Genomic DNA, 20,269 nt, shown 5'->3' with positions numbered 1-20,269 from the left:
CAAGTCTGCTCAGAAATCTTCAAAATGATTGATAGAATTACACTTTGCTCTGCAAAGTCTTGCAAGTTGTGTGCCCCAGTCACTTTCAGCGTATGCACACAATGAAGGAAAGTCAGAAGAGGAACATAAAGTGATGATACAGGGACCCAACTTCAATAACTCTGAGTCACAAACCAGGGCATGCGTCCAAGTCTTGTTCATCACTTTTTAGTGTCCTCTAGAAAGAGTTTCCGTTGTCGTCTGTGCTACTACCAGTGCATTTGGTTGAGAGAGGAGAATTATAAAGCAATAACAGATTACTCAAATCATCATAATTTAGAGGATGATCACATATTTTGTAAGTAAAATGTGAATTTATAAACTAGTGGCTAGAGCTGGCAAATAAATGCAATGGAGTAAAAAGTACTCCCTCCCTGAACATAATTGCAAGTGGCTCAAGTACAGTGTTTTGGTAAATATATTTTCACCACTGCTCATGGCACCCCATCATCAAGCCTCTCACAGAGTACCTGTAGCAGAAGCTCCCTGAGCCTGCGCAGCTGGGACTCCAGCTGTTTGTTGTGGTCCTCCAGGATCTGCATACGGGTCTCAAGGCGCGTCTTGTGTTGCCGGAGAACCCGTGCCTCGGCCAGGAGCTCCTCGTCCTGCTGCCCTTCTGCTGTAGGGGATCCCGGACCGCCCTCTCCAGCCTCAGTCAACATGGGAACGGACGCTGCCTCCTCGTGCTTCCACTTGAGCCTTCTGTACTCTCCCTGCAGCACCCTGAGGACCCACAGTTGAGGACAGATGGAGAGTCAGGCCCACAGGTTGGTGCAGCATAGAAAACATGTACACACAAGCGACATCCAGCTTCTCTCTGACATAAACAGGACTGTGTCTACACATAATAATGTAACGTTTGTGAGTTATAAAAGTATAATCATTTAACCACACGTGAAAATACTAACACATAAAAGCAGTGCAGCATGGGGCTAATGTATTGTTGATATCTTGTCATGTGGAGAGCAATCATCTTCACTGTGAATATAAGCTGCAATAAATCAGTGTCTTCTATCTTTTACGTGTGTGACGCTAAGGCCATTAAGTGACTGTGCGCTGTGCTGTGAAGCATTACTAAAGGTGTTTTAATTTATTTTGGTGCTGGAAAATCATGCTGGTCTATTTAAGAGCTGAATTAGTAATAACCTTCAGTTTGGGATAAACACAAACTGCACATATTACAGAGTCATCATAAGCAATTACCAATCCAGTGGCTCGACCTCAGTGTTATGTCGACCTTGGCTTTACTTCATTGTTCCACAGATACGCTTTGTTTGTTTTTTTACTTGTTAAAACCAAATATGTAGAAAAGTATTGAACTGGTAACCTTTGCCTTTGACTCAAACTGGACTTTTATGAAAAGTATCAAAATACAGGAATTTCCATAACACCAAATCAAGAAATATTAAGTTATATGGGGTACGCAGATACAGATTTACATTATCTTTGTTTACTGCTAGAGACATTTTTGAACACTTCACCATAGAGAAGCTCAAACTCCCTGTTAGACCTCTTGTGAACAAACTCAAAGCAATAAAATAAATCTAAAAAACATATTTGGGAATGGTAGCACTGCATTAAATGTGCTGTCAAAATCAATCACAGGTATAGAGCAGATGAAAATCTATTGCATTTCACCATATTTTACAGCTTGGGCATTTTGAGGCCTAAGACTGAAGTAATGCATAATTTTCTGCAGCAGACTTCTGAATCTTCTAAATCAAACATTAAAAACCACATTTATAAGTTATGAAGTATGAAGCTGATAAAACAATGTTAAGTAAGTATAGATTTTACGCTGTTACAGAGGACCCAAAAAGACAATGTAGGTTAAAGTTGTTTGATTCTGATACTGATTTATTGTTCAGGTATGAGCCACGTGAGAGCCACAGCAGAGGATATAAAGCAAGCAACAGCAGCAAGTATAGTCATAAATAAGGACAACAGACACAGCGCACTGCAGTGTCATAACAGGAGGCATACTTTGTAGAAAAACTAAACTCGGTCAAGGTTTCAGGCACCCAAAGGGCATAAGTGTGTGTGTGTGTGTGTGTGTGTGTGTGTGTGTGTGTAGCTCCATGTCGCTGTGTGCGTGAAAAAGGTCACAACCGAACTGAAGACAGAACAGAAAATGACTCATATGAATCATTCGCATAAAATTTGCCTCTGGTAACCAATTAAGAGGTTATGAGAAACGAATTTTCTTTCATTTATGGAAAATACCTGGGCCTCTTAGCTATTAGGAGACAATACATTCAGACTAACGAATTAATGTCTGAACTAACGTGCGGCAGAGATGCTTTACAGTTGTATCACACCATTCTGTCCCTTCTGCAGGACACCAAAAACCTGTCAAATCTTTCCATGTTATTCCCACATTATTTACAGGCTTTACTATCAGATATACATGCAAAATAACATTTCTTATTTACTTATGGCTGTATAGAGGATTTGGAGTGTGAAAGTGTTTACTCTCAGTTCTGTCTGCAAATAGCAGCAGAAAGAACTGAATAGAGTATAATGCTTCTAGATAAACACACACATATTTGTGTTATTATACTTCTGGGGAGCTTTAACTGATGGAAATCACCCCTAAACCAAACTTTTATGTTGCTGCATGCCTTATCCCAACCCTTAATCTAAACCGCATTCATATCTACAACCAAATGAAATTCAACACAGTTCTCAATGATTCTATGGATGTGATGGAGTATTCTGTTGATTTGCAACAATATGTGCAATCAATCAGAAGTGGTTCAAAAGGATTTATTGTGTGCGAACACAAGCATACAGTAATGATCACCTAGCTCCAGGCTGATTGTATTATGTCCTACAACACATTGTTTTTCCTGGATACAGACAGACCTGTTCTCATTCTCCAGGCGGGCCAGGGTGCATTGGAGCTGCTCCTTGTCCTGGTGCTCCAGGTGGGCCAGCAGCATGTGCTGTCCGCAGGGTGAGTCATGGTCCAGGGCTGGGCTGGAGTGACGCAGGAGGTACTGATCTTCATCCCTGATCCCCCACACAGGAGACAGCACACTGAGCCACCAGCACACAGCCACCAGCAGCACAAAGCAGAGCCAAGGACGGCATGGGGCAGCAAAGAGGCCAAAGCGAGGCAAAGCAAGCAGGGCGAGGAAACGTATTACGGGACGAGACGCAACCAAACAAGACTGGACAGAATGGGATGGGACACTGTGCCAGGTTTAGAGTCCAAATATTAAATGTTCTGCAATAAACTTGGCTTAACACACCATTAAAACACACTCACATTTATTAAATATAGAAGGTGGATCCTCATATATTTGCCAAATAATAAAAGCTTTATTGACAACGGAACAGAAAACTTAATGTGCAGATCGATAACTGTAGACGCGCGGCTGTAAAAACAACAAATGCATCTGTGAATGAATTATTTTAATGGAAAGACACCTGTTTGTCTATTTATAAGTTGTGATAATGCTTTGAGCTACAACGCAAACTACTTTATTGAGCCAAAGTTAAAAGCATGTTAGAAGCTTTGCATTGTAACGCCAAATTATACATCACAGAGGTATTTCTGGGCCAAGTTCAAGCAGACTGGTTTTGTCTACGCCAGATCCACTTTAGCTGTAGCATGCCACTTCTTCTGTTAGATCTGTTATTTACGATGTCCCACTAAACTCTTAGATACATTGATGGGTCAACAATGAACTGAGAAAATATTTCAGCATTCCATATTACAGACGTTCCTAAAAAATCATGTTAATTTAATCCCATTAAGCATTTTTATTTACCTCTTATATTTTATTAACGGAATTAAGTTTTTAATCCTGATTCTCCATTAGTGGGTCCATAGGTGGTTTCTGCCATTCTAATTAACCGACTTTTTCACCAGCTTACAGCTTGCCGACATAACTGCAGTTATATATTATCTATATCGATATTATATATATATATATATATATATATATATATAGATAGATTTTTGCATGTTTAGTAATGTTATAAGGTGCATAAATGTTGGTAGGAATTTGAAAAAATGATGAACGTATATATATGTATTATTAACAAAAAAACACTGATTCTGACAAGGATCAGGACTCATTGTCATTTTATCAGTCATTGTAATTGTACAATATGTTTGTGTTGATTTGTTCTGTACATGTGACATTGCACGTCTGCCCCTCCTGGGAGAGGGATCCCTCCTCTGTGGCTCTTCCTGAGGTTTCTTCCACCTTTTTTTCCTATTAAAGGGTTTTTTGTGGGCAAGTTTTTTTCTCACTCGAACCGAGGATGTAAGGACAGAGGGTGTTACTCCCTGTACAGATCGAAAGCCCTCCGAGGCAAATGTACTTTGTGACTTTGGGCTATACAAATAAAATTGATTTGATTATTTTTGGTATCTGTTGTCCTATGCATTTAAAGGTTCAATTTTTTTTATGTCCATCTCATCACCTGGCAATAAGCAGCAATAGTGGACTCAGAACAATGCATACAGCTGCTGCGTGAAGGCTGCACAAACAGGCGGCATGGTTCAGGACAAGAAACAATGTCATACCAGCCAAACACCAGCTGGAGGCACAGATAGCACAGCGGCATGTATAGAGCCATGCAGCAGGAAAAACAGAGAGGCACTGACAGACAGAAGGACGGGTTTGCACAACAAGATACAAGGCCACAAGAGCAGAAAACAGCAGCACTACACATAAAGCTTAGACGTGAAGTGTCATGCATACAAACACACTCTCGGGCACAGAATTATAGACAGACACAGATGCAAATACATTCTGTACATGCACTGATAGACACACATTTTTGTGACAAAGCTCCATCCAAGCAACTTCAACTCCAGATACATGCACATGGTAACAAAGACACTGGGAGCAGGCTTTAGAAGCACATGTGTCAGTAGTAAAAAGTGTTGCGCTGCTTGAAAAGTAGTGTAGTCTTGTCAAAGTCTAAAAACTATCTTGTAATGTGTGTGTCAATCACAACCTTATCTCAGGGCACACACACAAAAACAAGTCTGAAAAGAAATAATGATCACGCTTTACAATACACACCCAATGACACACATCTGAAGCCCTTAAAGACAAGACAACACTTTGCATAGAGCTGCTGGGCATGCAAACTTGACTTTAAAGTGTGATAAAAAAGAAAAAGAAAGAAAAAAAACATCTCAGAGAAGGAGGAAATGGTCCACAGCCCACATAGATGTCAACAAAATAAGACATAGACACACATAAAAACATGATCTCAAACAACCCTAACCACGCCGTCCACCTGGCACTTACTCAGCTTTCCACAATGAGGACTCACCTTATTGGCTGTCTCATTTACATCAAACAAGCCTCATTTCTCTCACTGCTCTAACCTCGCCACTGCCCCGCCACTCAGCCAGCCTCTACAAACACACACACACACACACACACACACGCGCGCTTCTCTCTCGTCAGCAGGGCTTTGTGTTTGTCTACCCACAGGCAAAGACTTCAATCACAGCAGGCATGTGCATGATGAAGGAGAACCGTATGGATGATTATTTTTACAATTACCCACATTTTTTTCCAAACAGTCACACGTACATGCAGAAGCCTGAGCGCACACAGACACACAAACAAGAACAATGAAGGTACCAAGCGGAAAGAGTGTGTACACAAAACACACACACATAATCCCTGTGAAAGGCTGTGGTTGTAATGAGAGGGAGTCCTTCATATGGGGGCGGCAGCATACTCACAGACTTTCATCAGGAGACAGGCTATCTGTGAAGAACGAACAATTCTGGCTCTCCATTTCTGCCAATCTATAGATGTGTATACACAAACACGAACAAAGGACAACATGACGTGACGCAAACACACACGAGACAGAGAAAAAGCAACATGTTGATATCATGACGGACTAGGAAAATAAGCTTCTTCAAACACAAGGTAAAACAAACAGTTTATCATTTAAACAGTCTGAATAAGACCTGTGGCTTTTTAGCTGTGGACCGAAACATAACAGCATGCTGTCCACAAACATCTAGACTGCAGAGTGGCAGGAAATCATCTTACCACAGAGTACAAGCTATAAACATGTCTACGAGGAGGGAGGATGAAATTTTGATAAAATACTGTCTACCAGCATGCAGGCAATAAAACAGCCTTTCAGAAATGTGCTGCGGCCTAGCATCATAGACAGCAACTGTGTGTGTGAGCTGCTGTGTGGATTTTTCAGGACCAAGGACAGCGCTTCTGGTTCTGCATTATGTCCTGCTGAATGTTTGTGGACCGCCGCGCTGTGCACGGTGCTCTGTAAGCTCTGTTTCACCACTGTAACAGATAGAAAATGCTGCAGGACGGAAACATGGTTATACAACTGAGTTATACAGGTTTAATGATATAAGTAACGACAAAATCACAGCTAAAATCACATCATAACATAAAAATGAGCGTATAAAAAAAAAATTATATTCTTGAGCAAAGACTCTAAACCCTAATTGCTCCCAGTATTTAGGCCAGTATCTTCTTGCATCTGAACACTTGCTGCCGTGTGTCTGTGTATGAGAACGGGAGGCAAATTGTAAAGTACTATGGATCAATTCAGCCCATTTAATTAATAAAAAGCAAGAGAAATTGGATAGATACAACATTTAGACCTTCAATGGCAAGAATATAAAATATTATGCTGCATATTACATGCATATTTTGGCTAATTCATATTAAAGTGTGTGCTATGCCTAATACACTCAGATAAACTACTCCCATGTTTTTTAATTATTTAGCAGAGCCTCTTACACTGTTTTGTGCGGAACTACTTTTCTTTATTAGTGTTGGCATCTTACTCAGTTATTTGGGCGCATCCACTAATTTTAATACACTTAGTCCCAGAAAAAAACTTTGTTTACAATTATTAGTAATGTTTTCTTTTTGTATGTGTTTGTGTGACCAGATCATCATTTTCCACCATGTAGAAACCTTGTGATGTGACCATAGCTCTGCATTGTTTGCCTTTGCCTTCACTTGTATAGCTTACACCTGAATGCACAAGGTTACCCTTTCTCTGACACACGTGAAGAGGAAATGTATTGAAGACACGATCTAATTTGTACAGAGTTTGAGTGAAAATGCAGTCCACTGAACGTCACACATCAATGATATATAACACTGTTAGATGATCAAAAGGAGGATCTCTCCTTCAAGTAAGGTAATTATCCAGCACAGAGCACCAACCCACAGATGCAAATGTGCAAGAAGCCTTGTGGCTGCCCACATACATGCATACGTATGTGCCACATGAAAGCTAATCTTAAATCCACACTGCAGTAAAAACCCACGAAATATCCCATGCTGCATCATCTTTCGCAGAATGTCGTCAGCTAAAAGAGTGAGGGACGTGAGGAGGAGGGGTGAGTGATGTAGAGGCTGTCAGGGACATTCACATTACATCCTATTTCTCTCCAGTGTCCAATGAGACCTTAACACTGAGAAATTTAGGATTTATCCAGGTCCTGTTACAGGAGGGTCAGCCCGTGAACCTGACCGCTCGTAATTCATTCTGCGACACTATTCATCAGAAGGCCTCCACAAACGTGGAGCCTCAGTCAGAGACAACAGCAAATGAAAAAGGAAAGGGCGGAGAGTAATAGAAAATGGTAGTGCGGGTGGGTGTGCGTGTCTCGTGCATACATGCGTGTTAACATTCCTGTATGAATGTAAATAGATATGAGAGGAAATGAGAAATGGGAGACAGAGAGAGGGTAAGAAATCCTAACAGAGCTCTCAAAAGGCTTTTATTATCACCTTCTCATCTATTCTCTATAGGATGTTGAAGCAGAGCTGATGATGAAAGGAATGAACTATACTCCTGCATCGATATGGGGGGAAGGGTGGGAGACACAGAGAGAGCAAGTGGGAGGAAGAGACAGAGGCTGCCTCTGTGTTTGACATACCTACGAATTTGACTCTCCTAACCCCAAACATCAAATACTTTATCTGCCTTCAGATGACTGGAGACTATATTATTGCCATGGATTAACACATATACACCCCTCACTGGCTGAAGGGCACTTTGACACAGACGCATACACAAAGTCTCTTACACACACCTGTCTAATATGTCATCACAAGGGGAAGAATTTCAGACAGACCTGCCAGCGATAACATGCAGTATTTTGATATTGGCTTGACTTGCCATTAGTGTTCAAAGTGAGCAGTGAGTTACAATTAGCATGAGGAATAAATTCAAATAAGAGATGTGATTTCTCCCTTTATATCCTACATTAACTGGCAGGTAGAGAAGTGTGAATAAAAAAGGCAAAAGCGAAAAGACGACTGAAGTCAATTCTGCATGCTGCCTGAGTACAGATACTTAAGAGAACAGAATAGTAAGAATACTTAACATTCCCATAATAAGGACTGTCTACTGCTATTACGACAATGCTCAGATCATTTCAATTGTGTCTAAATCTGCAGATGCTGATAATTCATTTTATCATTTATAATGTGTTTATGGCACGCTGGACAAAGTAATACACACAGTAATTGTGTTTTAATAATAAAAATAATGCCTCTCATCTTGCTCAGCCTCTTATCTTTTTGCCAGACTACTATGCCAGGCATTGGCACCACAAGCTGGCATAAAGAACCAGGGGCCGAACCGCCAACCCTGTGATTAGTGACATGCCCAGTAGCAAATTTAACACAGCTAATAAGGACCTCAAAAACTCACACTGAATGCAAAATACCTCTAATTAGAAATAATTTAACCTTCTGAGCTCCGCAGCAATCAAATAATCATCTAGGGACTGAAAAGTGAAATTTAAAAATAAGAATTACTGTTCCTCTGTATGCACTATCCTTGTATTCTTGTACCATGTGTGGCAATATACAGCACAAGGCTATACTGCATCTTCAACTGAGTATTTATTAACAGTATATGAAAACTAAAGCCCGACTTATGTGGGATTTTTGAGACTGATGTCAATTATAGAGGTAAAAAATGAATAGGTTACAGATATTATCGGTATCGTGAATTTTTGAGCTGGAATGCAAATACACCTTTACTGTGTGGATTGTGCTCCAATATATGTCAGTGCGAACGCACCTAAAGGATGCATCCATAACAAATAACTTTATGAAATAATATTTAATTATTCTTTAAGATATTCAGTAATTTAGTATATACATCATCAACTAATCTAGTTAACATTCCCGAGAGATGATTCTTCTCTCTTACTCTGCGCTGCTTGCCAGAGTAATGTAAATCACAGTTCGCTGTGCTCTGCATAAACTTTGCAGTGACACCAACATAGTGCCACAAGCACTTCTTTCTGCATTATATAACCGAAACAATTTTCATATCTGTGAATTTAAGATAACATTTACGTCAAGACCATTACGAGACCAATGTGTCTGCAATAGGCCAATATTATTATCTATATTATATAATAAACACTCAGTAAATGGTTGATTACAGACTGGAATACACTGTAATGTGGTTGTAAATAAATAAAGACATTTTAGTGTTTTATCTGTAACTCCATCCATAATTGGTGTATACATGAATTTATATATGAATGATTGAATGAATATATTGAATGTACTGTACATCTTTTATACATAGTTTTAAAGGATAAATCGGGTGATATTCTATACATTTCTTACTGTCAACACTGAGCTGATCCTATAATAAGTGTTGTCTAGAAAAGCCTGATGCAGCTTTTACATGTCTCTGAGCCATAGAGCTCCATTGTTGTCCAAAACTATTAAAAGCACATCAATGAGCTATGAGGTGACATGTTTCATTATGATGAATATGGGTGCTGTAGTGTGTTTAGAATTAATCCGTCATACAAAATCCTCCTGCCAAAATGACTCGCCAGCAGTGTCTGGAAATAGTCCCCAACACAAAAACACTTTGGTTTGAGCAACATCTGCTAAAAGTGACTGTGCCCAGCTGTTTTAGGGAATAATGACGGCATATATTTATGTTTTTAAAGATTTACATCTTCACTAGCAGATACTGGGCTTGAGGCTGAGAGTGAAATGGGCTGGAAAAGTCACAAAGTGGAATAATAAAATAACAAAAGAACAGAATATAACCAATACTACTAGACTAATACTTTAAACTGTTATAAGCATTCAGATTTCAGGACATGTTATTATGAAAATACAACTGTTATTGAGTATTTATGTTTCCATTTCTGTCTTGTCCTTTATTTTGGTGAAAGCTGTTAGCAGCTAAAGTATTACGCTGGTTAAGATTTTTCTGATTGACCAACATGAATCAAGAGCCATTTGAAGCCAGTTCTACTGCAATTAGTAAAATGAGTTAACGTAGGAGGTTGTAACAGAGAACATATTCAAGTTTGGAGAAGAAGAAAGGGCTAGAAGAAAGCGAGGGGGAGTGAGAAGAAGGAAAAGAGGGTGGGTGGTGGACAATAGAAAAGAGGGATCAGAGATAAGGATAAAATGAAAAGAAAAGGCAAGCAGAAAACAGGAGAAAGGGAAAGAGAGAGATAAGAGGGGTAAAGAGGACAATTGTGCCTCGTTGGTGTGTGTTCCCTCTGTTTGGCAGTTGTGCGTAAGAGCCTCAGGGAAGTAACACACAATGGCACACACACACACATACATACGCACACACTGCAGGCTCAGTGTAAATGTGCATGTGTGTGTCCAGCTCTGCAGCACTGTGGGCAGAGCTGCCAGGAGTGTGGGAGTCTAGTGCTGTGCCGTGTTTATAACCTGTCAGACGGACACTAATCCAGACCAACAGCTCCCAGGTGACCAGTGGGCTCACTGCCCTAGCAAGTGACAAGCCGCTAGGCACGCTGAACCCCAGTGACCTCCTCACACACACACACACACACACAAACTGCTCTACATGTGTTTGTGTGGATAGTGTAGGTGAAGGAAACCACTAGGCAGTACAGTCTCTACCCTGGCTGGAGTACAGTTCACAACACAGTCAGATCAATACTTCAATCAAGGCAAAAACTAAAGGGTGAGGGAGCAATGGAGAGCAAGTGAGAGAGGGAGAGATTTGTTGTAATGATTTGATGTATAGCACAGCACAGTGAGACACGTACCTGCTGGCATAATGTTCAATCCTGCTGTGTGTGTCAGCGTGGGGCAGCCTGGGCGATGAGCACGGCCTGGGAACAGAAGCCAACGTCAATACCTCACTCAAGACATTTTTAATACTCTGCAAGTGTGTCTGTGTGGTTACAGGAAAGACAAATCTAAACTTAAATCACAATTACAATCCAGAAGAAGGAAAACTTTCTTGTTAGGGTGCAAACAAGAGAGAAGTAACCAGGAACATTTAATTACTTCAACTACATTTATTTCAGAGCTTTAGTTACTATCTACTTTGCAGATTAAGTTTGTACACACAAAACACGTAATAACCTTAAAGAATAACAAATACAACACTTTTGGCTTCTGATGTTTTATAGCCAGGCATTAGTTACTCATGATCCTTCATTACAGGTTGCATGAGTTATGAGTAGATCAGGATGTGGAACATACAGCCTTTTAATAAGGCGGAATATGAGTCAGCTATTTACACCAAGAATCTTGAGTATGCAGTGGCAGGTCATCAGGTTAATGCAAATCATGGACTGAGCGTGAAATTCTTATGGAAAAGTATTTTTCAACCCCTAGGGGAGGAGACATTATATGCGAAATGATGTATGCAGGGAAAACTACTGCATTTATACATTAAATACAACTGAAGCATGGGCTATACTAGAAATGAATCTTGTTTTCTATATTTCCTAGGTATGTATATTTATATATGCTGCTATATGACAAAGTAAGACTAAGCAACAACCACACCCTGTCCATCCAGTGAGAGACAGCGATCAGCACAGGTAATTTAAATTACATGTCTACACCCTTCTTCTCACTCAGATTCTTTAATTAGATTGTTGTTTTTAAGAGGTTTTAGTCATGTAGAGGTAAAATTATCAAACATTTCTTTAGGAGAAAGCAACCCCTTGAAAAAAAACCCCACAATTTTATGTTGCAGACATGTTGTTTTCTTATATCCCTTATTTTAAGTCCCTTAGATACATTCTCTTCATTTGACCTATCCTCAGTAGAGTTAGGAGAGGTGGGCCGCCTGACTGTGCAGTACCCAGGGGGGCAACTTCAGTTGTGAGCCAGTGCCTTAGTCAAGGGCACTCACAGGAGAATTAACCTAACATACACACTTTTTGATGGCAGGGGAAACCAGAGCACCCGGAGGAAACCCACACAAAACAAGGGGAGAACATGAAAATAAGACAATAAGAACCCAGGACCTTCATACTGTGAGGCAACAGTGCTAACCATTGACCCACTGTGTTTCCTATAACCCGTGGCATCTCAATAATGAATTACTATAATAATGAGAGATCATTCTACATACTCTGTGTTTTTACTTTTGATACTTGTGTCTATTTGGCTTCCACCACTGAAGTCTCAGCTCTGCTCTGTGCCAGTGGATGGAAGGATTAGCTCATGTAATGTTTGAGGTTATAAAACGTAACCTTAACAGTGACACAATCAGACAAAACATGAACCCACAATCATGCTAAATCTTCATGGGAACTGTCAGAGCCTTCAGCTATGCTTCTTGATGATCTCATGGATTTTAGTTTCATCACTCATGTTTTTCCCTTTGGGTGAGATTCACTCATGTGCATCTACTCAAGTACATCTGATCCAGACTGAGATCACAGGCATTATGTTAATTCTGAACACCAATCACAACAAGTCAGAGGGCCCAAAATTGTTGGAGCATGATAATTAGCCTGTAACAGTGAGGGTGAAAGTGAGACAAAGTAATACGAGGATGACGAAAAGCAGAGGCAGAGAAACGTTAGAGAGTGTTTACGTGTGTGACTCACGTCTCCGAGCTCTCAGCTTCCAGCACAGACTGCACCGGCAGGTAACCTCTCTGAGGGTGCTTGGTGAAGTATTGCTTTGACCTGAACTTATTCTTCAGAGTCTTGGCAAAGTCCCTCATCTTCTCTCCCGAGGTCGTCTGGAGTGTGATTTAAGAGAAGAGCGGTGAGAAGAGGGAGATGGGTGGGTAACAGACAAATAATACCGCCTAGGGACTCCTGAAAATGTTGCTTTCTCCAAAATCATCTGAAATATGTCTTAGATTTTAACTTTAGACGACTAACTTATTCCTCCATCTGCTTTCTCATTCAGCTTCTGCTGCTCTCTCTGCTTCCTCTTCATTTACACTGCTTTGAATTCTCTCCGCCTCTCCATTTCCTGCTCTCTGTATCATAGGAGAAATCTGGGTGCCTGCCTCACTACTGCGAAAAACTGTTGCTAATATAAAATATTGTCCAGTGGAGAAAAAAAAAATCATTGTACGAATGGCCTTTTGCCATATTTTACAGCTCAGAATTGATTAGAGATTAAATCTGGCACCATTTCAGTATACTCCAGCTACAGTGCTACAGCTACTCCTTAGGAATTAACTTGATTTTGGAGACTTTGCACGCAGTCGCTTAAGACTCCTTTTTTTATTGGGGTTTAGTCCACAATGTGTGCTCCAAATAGCACTTAATGTGTACACTATGTGAGCCAGAGAGGGTGTTATTGCTGAGTGGTACTCAGTCTCTTCGTACTATATATCTGGATGAGACAGTGTAATCATATGTAGCAGTATACACTTAAAGATGATAATCTTACAGCAGAGAGGAGGCTGATCTATGTCTGCTAGCAGGAATAAAGAGATAGCAGTTTTTCTGGAGTTTTATTCGTCCCTGGAGCCTTGAATTTTTTGTATGCGTTTAAAGCAATTGATAATGTTTGTCTTACTGGGGTGTAGTACTCCATGATGGGGTAGTGCAGCTTCTTTCCCTTGGTAGTACGGCCAGTTAGAAAACATGTCTGGCAGATGTCCACATTGAACTGCTTCAGACTCCGATACCTGTCAAGATCAATACAACGCAGAGGCTGAACTGATGTTTGCGAGAGAACTTGGCTGAGTCGAGGGAAGTGTGTGTGTGTGTTGAATAAAGGGGTAGAGTGTGTCTGTGTGTCTGAATTTATATGCTTGTCTAAATGCATGCTTTTTTCCCCCCACACATCCCTCTGCTCCAGACACGGATACGCTCCATTACAACCACCTGCACATGAAAACTGTCATTATTAGTTCTTATTACCAAAGTATTAAATAATGTATTGTGACAACTGTGATATTGTATACTTTCAGATAAATAGTGAAATCAAAATTTGAATACTGTATTGAATATTAAAACATATGTAAGGTTTGCAAACATACACAAATTATTTTCTGTGCCAGCTCTTATGACGATGAATAATAATATATAAGAATCTGCACATAACACAAATATATTCATATTTTTGAGGAAAATTTTCAGACAGGGACCTTCAAGCACCACGTTTAAAGCTTGCCTCAGTGAATAAATATCATTATTGGAGTGTGAGGCTGCTTCTCTTATTATTATTATTCATTGTATCATAGTTACAGCATCTCCAACAAGGCGTAATCTAGTGACCAGTGATTGTTACATGATGGAAGCAGAAAACCCCTGCTGCCAATATTAAAATTGATTTCTTTGTTTATCCTTTTGACTTTAAAAATATGCCCACAAGTAAATCAATACAATTACATTTACCATGCGTGTTTGGTTTGTGCGTGTGCATATGTTCCTCCTTTACAATGTTTTCTTTTATACTACAGTACATTTGTTTTTTTTTATGTGAATAGCTGTGATCATCTTTTTACCTTTAGTGGCATGCCTACCTGAAACCCTTGATGGGACACTGTTTGCACACGTAACATTTGGCCTGGTGCTTGGTCGACTCTGCAGCAGTCACGCGGTGAAGGACAGGCAGCCAAACCATTGACTGAGGCTCCAAGCTCATCCACTCCAGGAAGTGAGACACCTCAATTGCAGGTTTCCCTAGGGCCTGGATAAAGGTGGAAGGGGTAAAATAAGTGCAGAAGAGTGTAAACAATCCAAATATAGACCAACAGCAGGGTAGGTACATAAAATAATAAGAGGAGAAGGTGTGCTTCCTTTTCTAAAGGTGGTCCAGCTGTGAGCTATTTTTGGGAAAAAAGGAATCAAAGAGAATAAAAAAAGAAGGGTGAAAGAAGATGTAATACACTGTGGGATATCTTTTACTTTTATGTAACTACTTGAACAATTATAAAGCTAAAACACAGCAGACGTAAACTGTGTGTCTGTGTGTGTTTGTAGACTCGCCTTTCTGAGAATTCCAGAAAGTGGGATAAAAAGGAAATCAACCTAATAAAAGAATGAGTCGCAGAGCGCTGAAAATCCGTGATGTGCTAAATTCTCATTAAGTCTGCATCAGAGATGCATTAAGAGGTTGATTTCCCTGGGGCTTCCTCTACCGCTCAAGCAAAGTAGCATAATAAATGTCTGTGTGTGTGTGTGTGTGTGTGTGCACGCTTGCTCTGTGGTGCACAGAGGTACTGAGTCTCTCAGGGATGTAGGAGCTCCTCTCTGGTAGTAGAGTAGCCAGCTTTGCTCCATGTGGGAGGTCAAATAGCAGCGCTTGCTGAACACCTGGAACTGGCACTGACTATGCTGAGCACGCTGCCGCATCTCAAAGCAGAAAGCTGAGCAGATGGCATGCTTAAACATCATTGGAAAAAGTAGAGTGATAAACATTTAGTCATGCATCAAAACTCTACTTTTGGCACCATATATCCACTAAACGGCATGTGTTTTTGAATCAAACAAATAACACTTCTCACAAAGTCGACAAATATTTATTAAATGATGAGTTATTTCACCACTGGAATTTGACCCAATAACCTGCGCACAGACTGACACTTTCAGCAAAATCATTGTGCAACTTCCTTGCTCTGCATATCCTCTGCCCGAAGTCGATCCATCTGCTCCTCTGCCAGCAGTCTAAAAGTCAATGTCTATGTGAGGTGGCAGCAAATGCTGTACCCACAGCTCCACGAAATGATGTCACTCGTTTCCGAGCCAAGCGATAAACAGGCAAATGGGTCACCCCCCCCCCCCCAATTCGCATTACATGGATATTTCATCTTCAACTAAATGCCCTGACATGGAGCAAATGGAGAAAGGAATTGATTTTAAGCAGCCGTAGCTGATACAGCAAGTACGGACCAGAATAGAGTGTGTATAATTAGGATCTGCCTCAAAAATGAGGGAATTAAAAGGCTTTGCATAGGCCACCTTCCAAAAAAGCCGTGCCTGCTCCTGACAACTCCCTAATAATCCGGTGTCCTGAATTGAACGTCACAAGATGAGGTTTCTGCAACGTGCTCCAAATGTAGTCCAGACACATTCAGAACAAGCAAAGGAGGGAAAGACAAGTTGGGTCATGCTTTTAACATGTGGCCTCTTTAGTTATTGCTCTATGCTCTACTGGACCTTGCTTCATCATATCAATATTCTAATAGATCAAATTCTATAGGCGTTCCCATTTAAATGCCCTTGATTTCACTGTCAATGTATGGTTAGTAACATCATGCATTATCTACCAGTGACTCTATTTTATGGGCATTAAAAGCAATGCAATGCAATATTAATGTGATTTAATGTTTGTAAGGCAACAGCATGTGTGGTGCAGTTGGGGCTTCTTTAGAGAGATAGAATAATTGGAACTTGTCCACTTCCTGAGATGGTGCATTTAACATCTTCCTCTGAAGGAAAGTCCAACTGTGCTGATGCCAATGAAACACAATGGAATTCACAAAGCTGGCAGCTTCCTGGCCTGACATAATTTTTTCATACATGCCTTTTGATGGAAAGCATGCAGCTTGATTTTACCATTCATTTCAAGTGTCTGACATTAAAATTCTGTTTCTGTATTTGCCATGGATTATTCAGATTATATGGCAACCACTCATTATTTTCCAGTAATGAATAGATTATATCACTATTCTGTAAAAGTTTTCAAGATCTACTTAGAACTCTTGTATTTTCAGCATGCGCACTTCTCAGCTGCAGTAGTTGAATCTTGTGACTGAAATGAAATCACATCAATGCCTAAACAATGTTTATGTGGTCAAATGAAGTACACTGCCTACATATGATTATGTTTAGGTGTGACGTGCATGGCGGTGCCTCTGTCCTCACCACACGGAAGCAACTGCGGACACTAGGCTCCACATTGCTGCCCCCAAAAGCAGCAACTTCACCCAACTGGCGGGGGATCTGGATGGCTTCATGGAGCAGCAGGCTGAGGTGACGCTGGTCTGTCAAACCTCCAGGACCGGACACCTGACGGAATAAGTCTGCAACCACCAGAAAATGTATAACTTCATGTATTAATTATGCAGTTACTGATTATACACCAGAGTGTACCAGCATTAACAGTGCACTGCATTTGTATGCATGAGAAACATCTAGCAGCATGTGTATTATCATCATATGCATTTTTCTTCCCCAACTACATCTGCTGATTTAAGCATTTGTATTTATGTTCATGTTCTCAAAATGTAAATTTGATTTGTGGACCGAGAGGATGTAAATTAAAATAAATGTAATCAAAATGTAAATTTCAAAGGGCAAGCATTCACAATTTAGAAAGTGTTGCACAACAGTATAACTTTGGAATAAATATAAAACCTGTATTCTGAGTTTGTCAATAAAACAGCCACATGTGTGCTTTTCATCTATTTTTCAACAGTGAGGCAAGACCCTGGCAACAGGTTTAGCAAAGCTATTTTGTGGAATAAAACTCACTTCAGTGACAGAAGTGAGACAGAATCCGTATTAGTGGCCTGACTGGTCTGCTTCGGGAGATGAAAGAGCTGCATAAGTGGAATCTTGTCAGGCTATGAATGAGGCCTTTAACCGAGCTTGTTGGGACTGTGCTTGTCACTGAGGAGATGAATGTTGACAGCCGTGTGAAGGTGCTACACAATGCTAGTAAAAGCATCCCATGTATTCCCCTCTCTCTGTACTTATTCAAGCCCACAGGGACACTGCATAACACCTGCATGTTAAACAGCCTCCTCTATATAGCTCCCATAACCAGAGCTGAAGTGTTTGACATTTTAAATGTTCACATTGAGCTGTTTGATAGAGATGAGGTTTGCACACGTTTTATGGAGACACAAGCACAATAAATGGAGCTATTACATCTAGAAACATGCAGCCTGAAACGCTGCAAACCCTGAAGTGAGATAATGGGATTCCAGGAGTGGCACAAGACACAAACTATCAGAACACCCATTACTAAGTTTGTTTATGAAGTTTTCGACAAGTTTTCACTAAATACCACTTGTCGTTAGTGTAAAGTCATAATCAGAAAGTTATTCAGGTGGACAATTTTCGAGGACTAACAAAGTTTTCAAATAGCTGCCAGTATAACAGTATAAGTGGTGCATTTGGCAAATTAGGTATGAAAGCAATAGATGTTGATGTCAGCAAAATTGTGCATGTGTAGAGGCAGATGTTAAATAAAAGCAATACTTAAGATGTAAGAAAAGTCAGAAATTAGTATAACCATAAAGTTAAGTAATTAAAACATGTTGTTGGAAAATGAATGGTAAGTAATGATAAGCAAATTCCTTTTTTGATCACAAGCCAAAAAACTGGTGATGATGGAATAAACAGCCACCATCTGTATCTCAAAGCAGGTTGATGCAAATGCTTTAGATTTATTTGCAAATATGATTCCAGTGATGTCTGGAGTTGGCAAAGACGGGTCTAGTCAGAGAAATGATAAACTGTTAAGGCCACCACATGTCTACCTGAACCCAGAAAAAGAGGTCTGGTTCACCTCAGGGACTACTGAATCGAAGGCAAATCTGTTGACTCTCAGTCTTTAGGAGCTGACACAGATGGTGTGCCAAGCATGAATAATCCTGGCATGAGTTTGGCCATGTTGTCTCAGATCCTGTATCAACTACAAGCTGTTCCAGGTCCAACTATCAGCAGTTCAAATGCTCACTCTGTATTTTACCTATATTTACTGCATGACTTGTAAACTGGGGATACAATAGAACAGTAAAAACAGCCTGAACGGCACAAATAATGAAATATTACAACATGATTTATAATCAAAAACGGAGAAAGGGGGCGACTTAGCTCTTTGGTAGTTGACTTCAGAAAAATGAGAGTGAGAGCCATAGAAAAAGCATGTGCATGAATGGTGTCTTTGGAAAGCAATCCTTTTAAAGGCCCCCGGTGTACTTTGTTGAAGTAAAGGAAGCTTTCTCCATTATGGTAGCAGAGTCATTTCCTCCATTAGGCTAAGTGGATGTCTTTATGTAATACTGGCAATCAGGGCCGTTTTGTTTTGGCTCATTGTTTGCAGTTGAGGAGATGCATTAGGCACATGAGCGAGCATCAGACTCACATTTGTACTTCTCTTGGACGTCTGCATTGCACAAGCTCACCAATCCCATCTTGAAGCTGAGAACTCGCATTTTGCCATTTCGAGCACTAGAAAAAAGAAGGAGAACAAAACAAAAAAAGACGTGTAAGGTTAGAATTTTTGAACGGTGAATTATTTCAAATCATTGTGCATTGTGTTGTGGTAATATATTCATACATTGGCTGAGCCTTGCTGGGAGGAAAAAAAGTGTGGAGGAGTTACTTGGGTCAAAGCAGAACAGTACAGGTCACTCAACAGTGTGAAACTGATTAGAGCTCATCCAGAGTAAGTAAAGGCACTGCAGGGACTTGATGAAGGTTCCATGAGTTTATGCCTAGAAGAGCAATAATACTCACATACACCACAGTGTCACTTACCAACACCATGTATACTGCTGAATACATGAATACACACTTAAGATCACACACATCCATTACACACACATATCCAGCATTTGTCTTTAGCTGAATATATAGACCGATCACTGGCCAGGAGCAAGGCCAGTGAGATGGACACTGTTGTGCCTTGACCTGAGCCTTAAAGTGTCACATTAACTTTCCTTTGTGCTTGAAATAAAAAAAGGAGGATGTGGAGAAGCTACTGTGAAAAGACTGGATTAGAAAGGCAAACACACCGTCACTGTTCACGCTGAGATTTCACAGGAGCGGTGCCAACACAGCCGGGAAGAATTTAGTGCCGAGCTGCGCATCATTGGCAGAAACCACAGGCTTATCAAATTAACATTTGAATCGTTAACTGGGAAATCAAGAAAATCACTTTGATTAGAGAATGTCAGATCAATGAAGTATAAAATAGAATCAAAGAGTGAGTTAAATTTCCAGAGCTTTAGAAAACAAAATAGGGGTGCTGATATGTCCGATCTGATCAGGCCA

The 20,269-nt window shown here is 40.3% G+C and overlaps 1 protein-coding gene across 5 annotated transcripts in view; it reads right to left on the bottom strand.

The window, feature by feature from the left end:
- The window catches only part of drp2 (dystrophin related protein 2), a 140,451-nt gene that overhangs the window by 3,320 nt on the left and 116,862 nt on the right, over positions 1–20,269 (bottom strand). For 2 of the 5 annotated variants that reach the window (XM_019278409.2, XM_027280261.1), the window contains 9 exons: positions 19,359–19,444; positions 17,129–17,286; positions 14,785–14,951; positions 13,833–13,944; positions 12,902–13,038; positions 11,096–11,161; positions 5,762–5,827; positions 2,905–3,051; positions 510–762 (listed from right to left, as the gene is read on the bottom strand). In XM_019278409.2, coding sequence (XP_019133954.1) covers positions 510–762; positions 2,905–3,051; positions 5,762–5,827; positions 11,096–11,161; positions 12,902–13,038; positions 13,833–13,944; positions 14,785–14,951; positions 17,129–17,286; positions 19,359–19,444 — 1,192 coding nt within the window. Of the gene's footprint in view, positions 1–509; positions 763–2,904; positions 3,052–5,055; positions 5,617–5,761; positions 5,828–11,095; positions 11,162–12,901; positions 13,039–13,832; positions 13,945–14,784; positions 14,952–17,128; positions 17,287–19,358; positions 19,445–20,269 lie in introns of those variants that run through there. The other 3 variants (XM_027280264.1, XM_027280266.1, XM_027280269.1) reach the window with 3 other exon arrangements.

Source organism: Larimichthys crocea, chromosome I, assembly GCF_000972845.2.
Source record: "Larimichthys crocea isolate SSNF chromosome I, L_crocea_2.0, whole genome shotgun sequence".
Taxonomy (NCBI): Eukaryota; Metazoa; Chordata; class Actinopteri; family Sciaenidae; genus Larimichthys; species Larimichthys crocea.
This window is presented reverse-complemented; position numbering and strand designations above follow the sequence as displayed.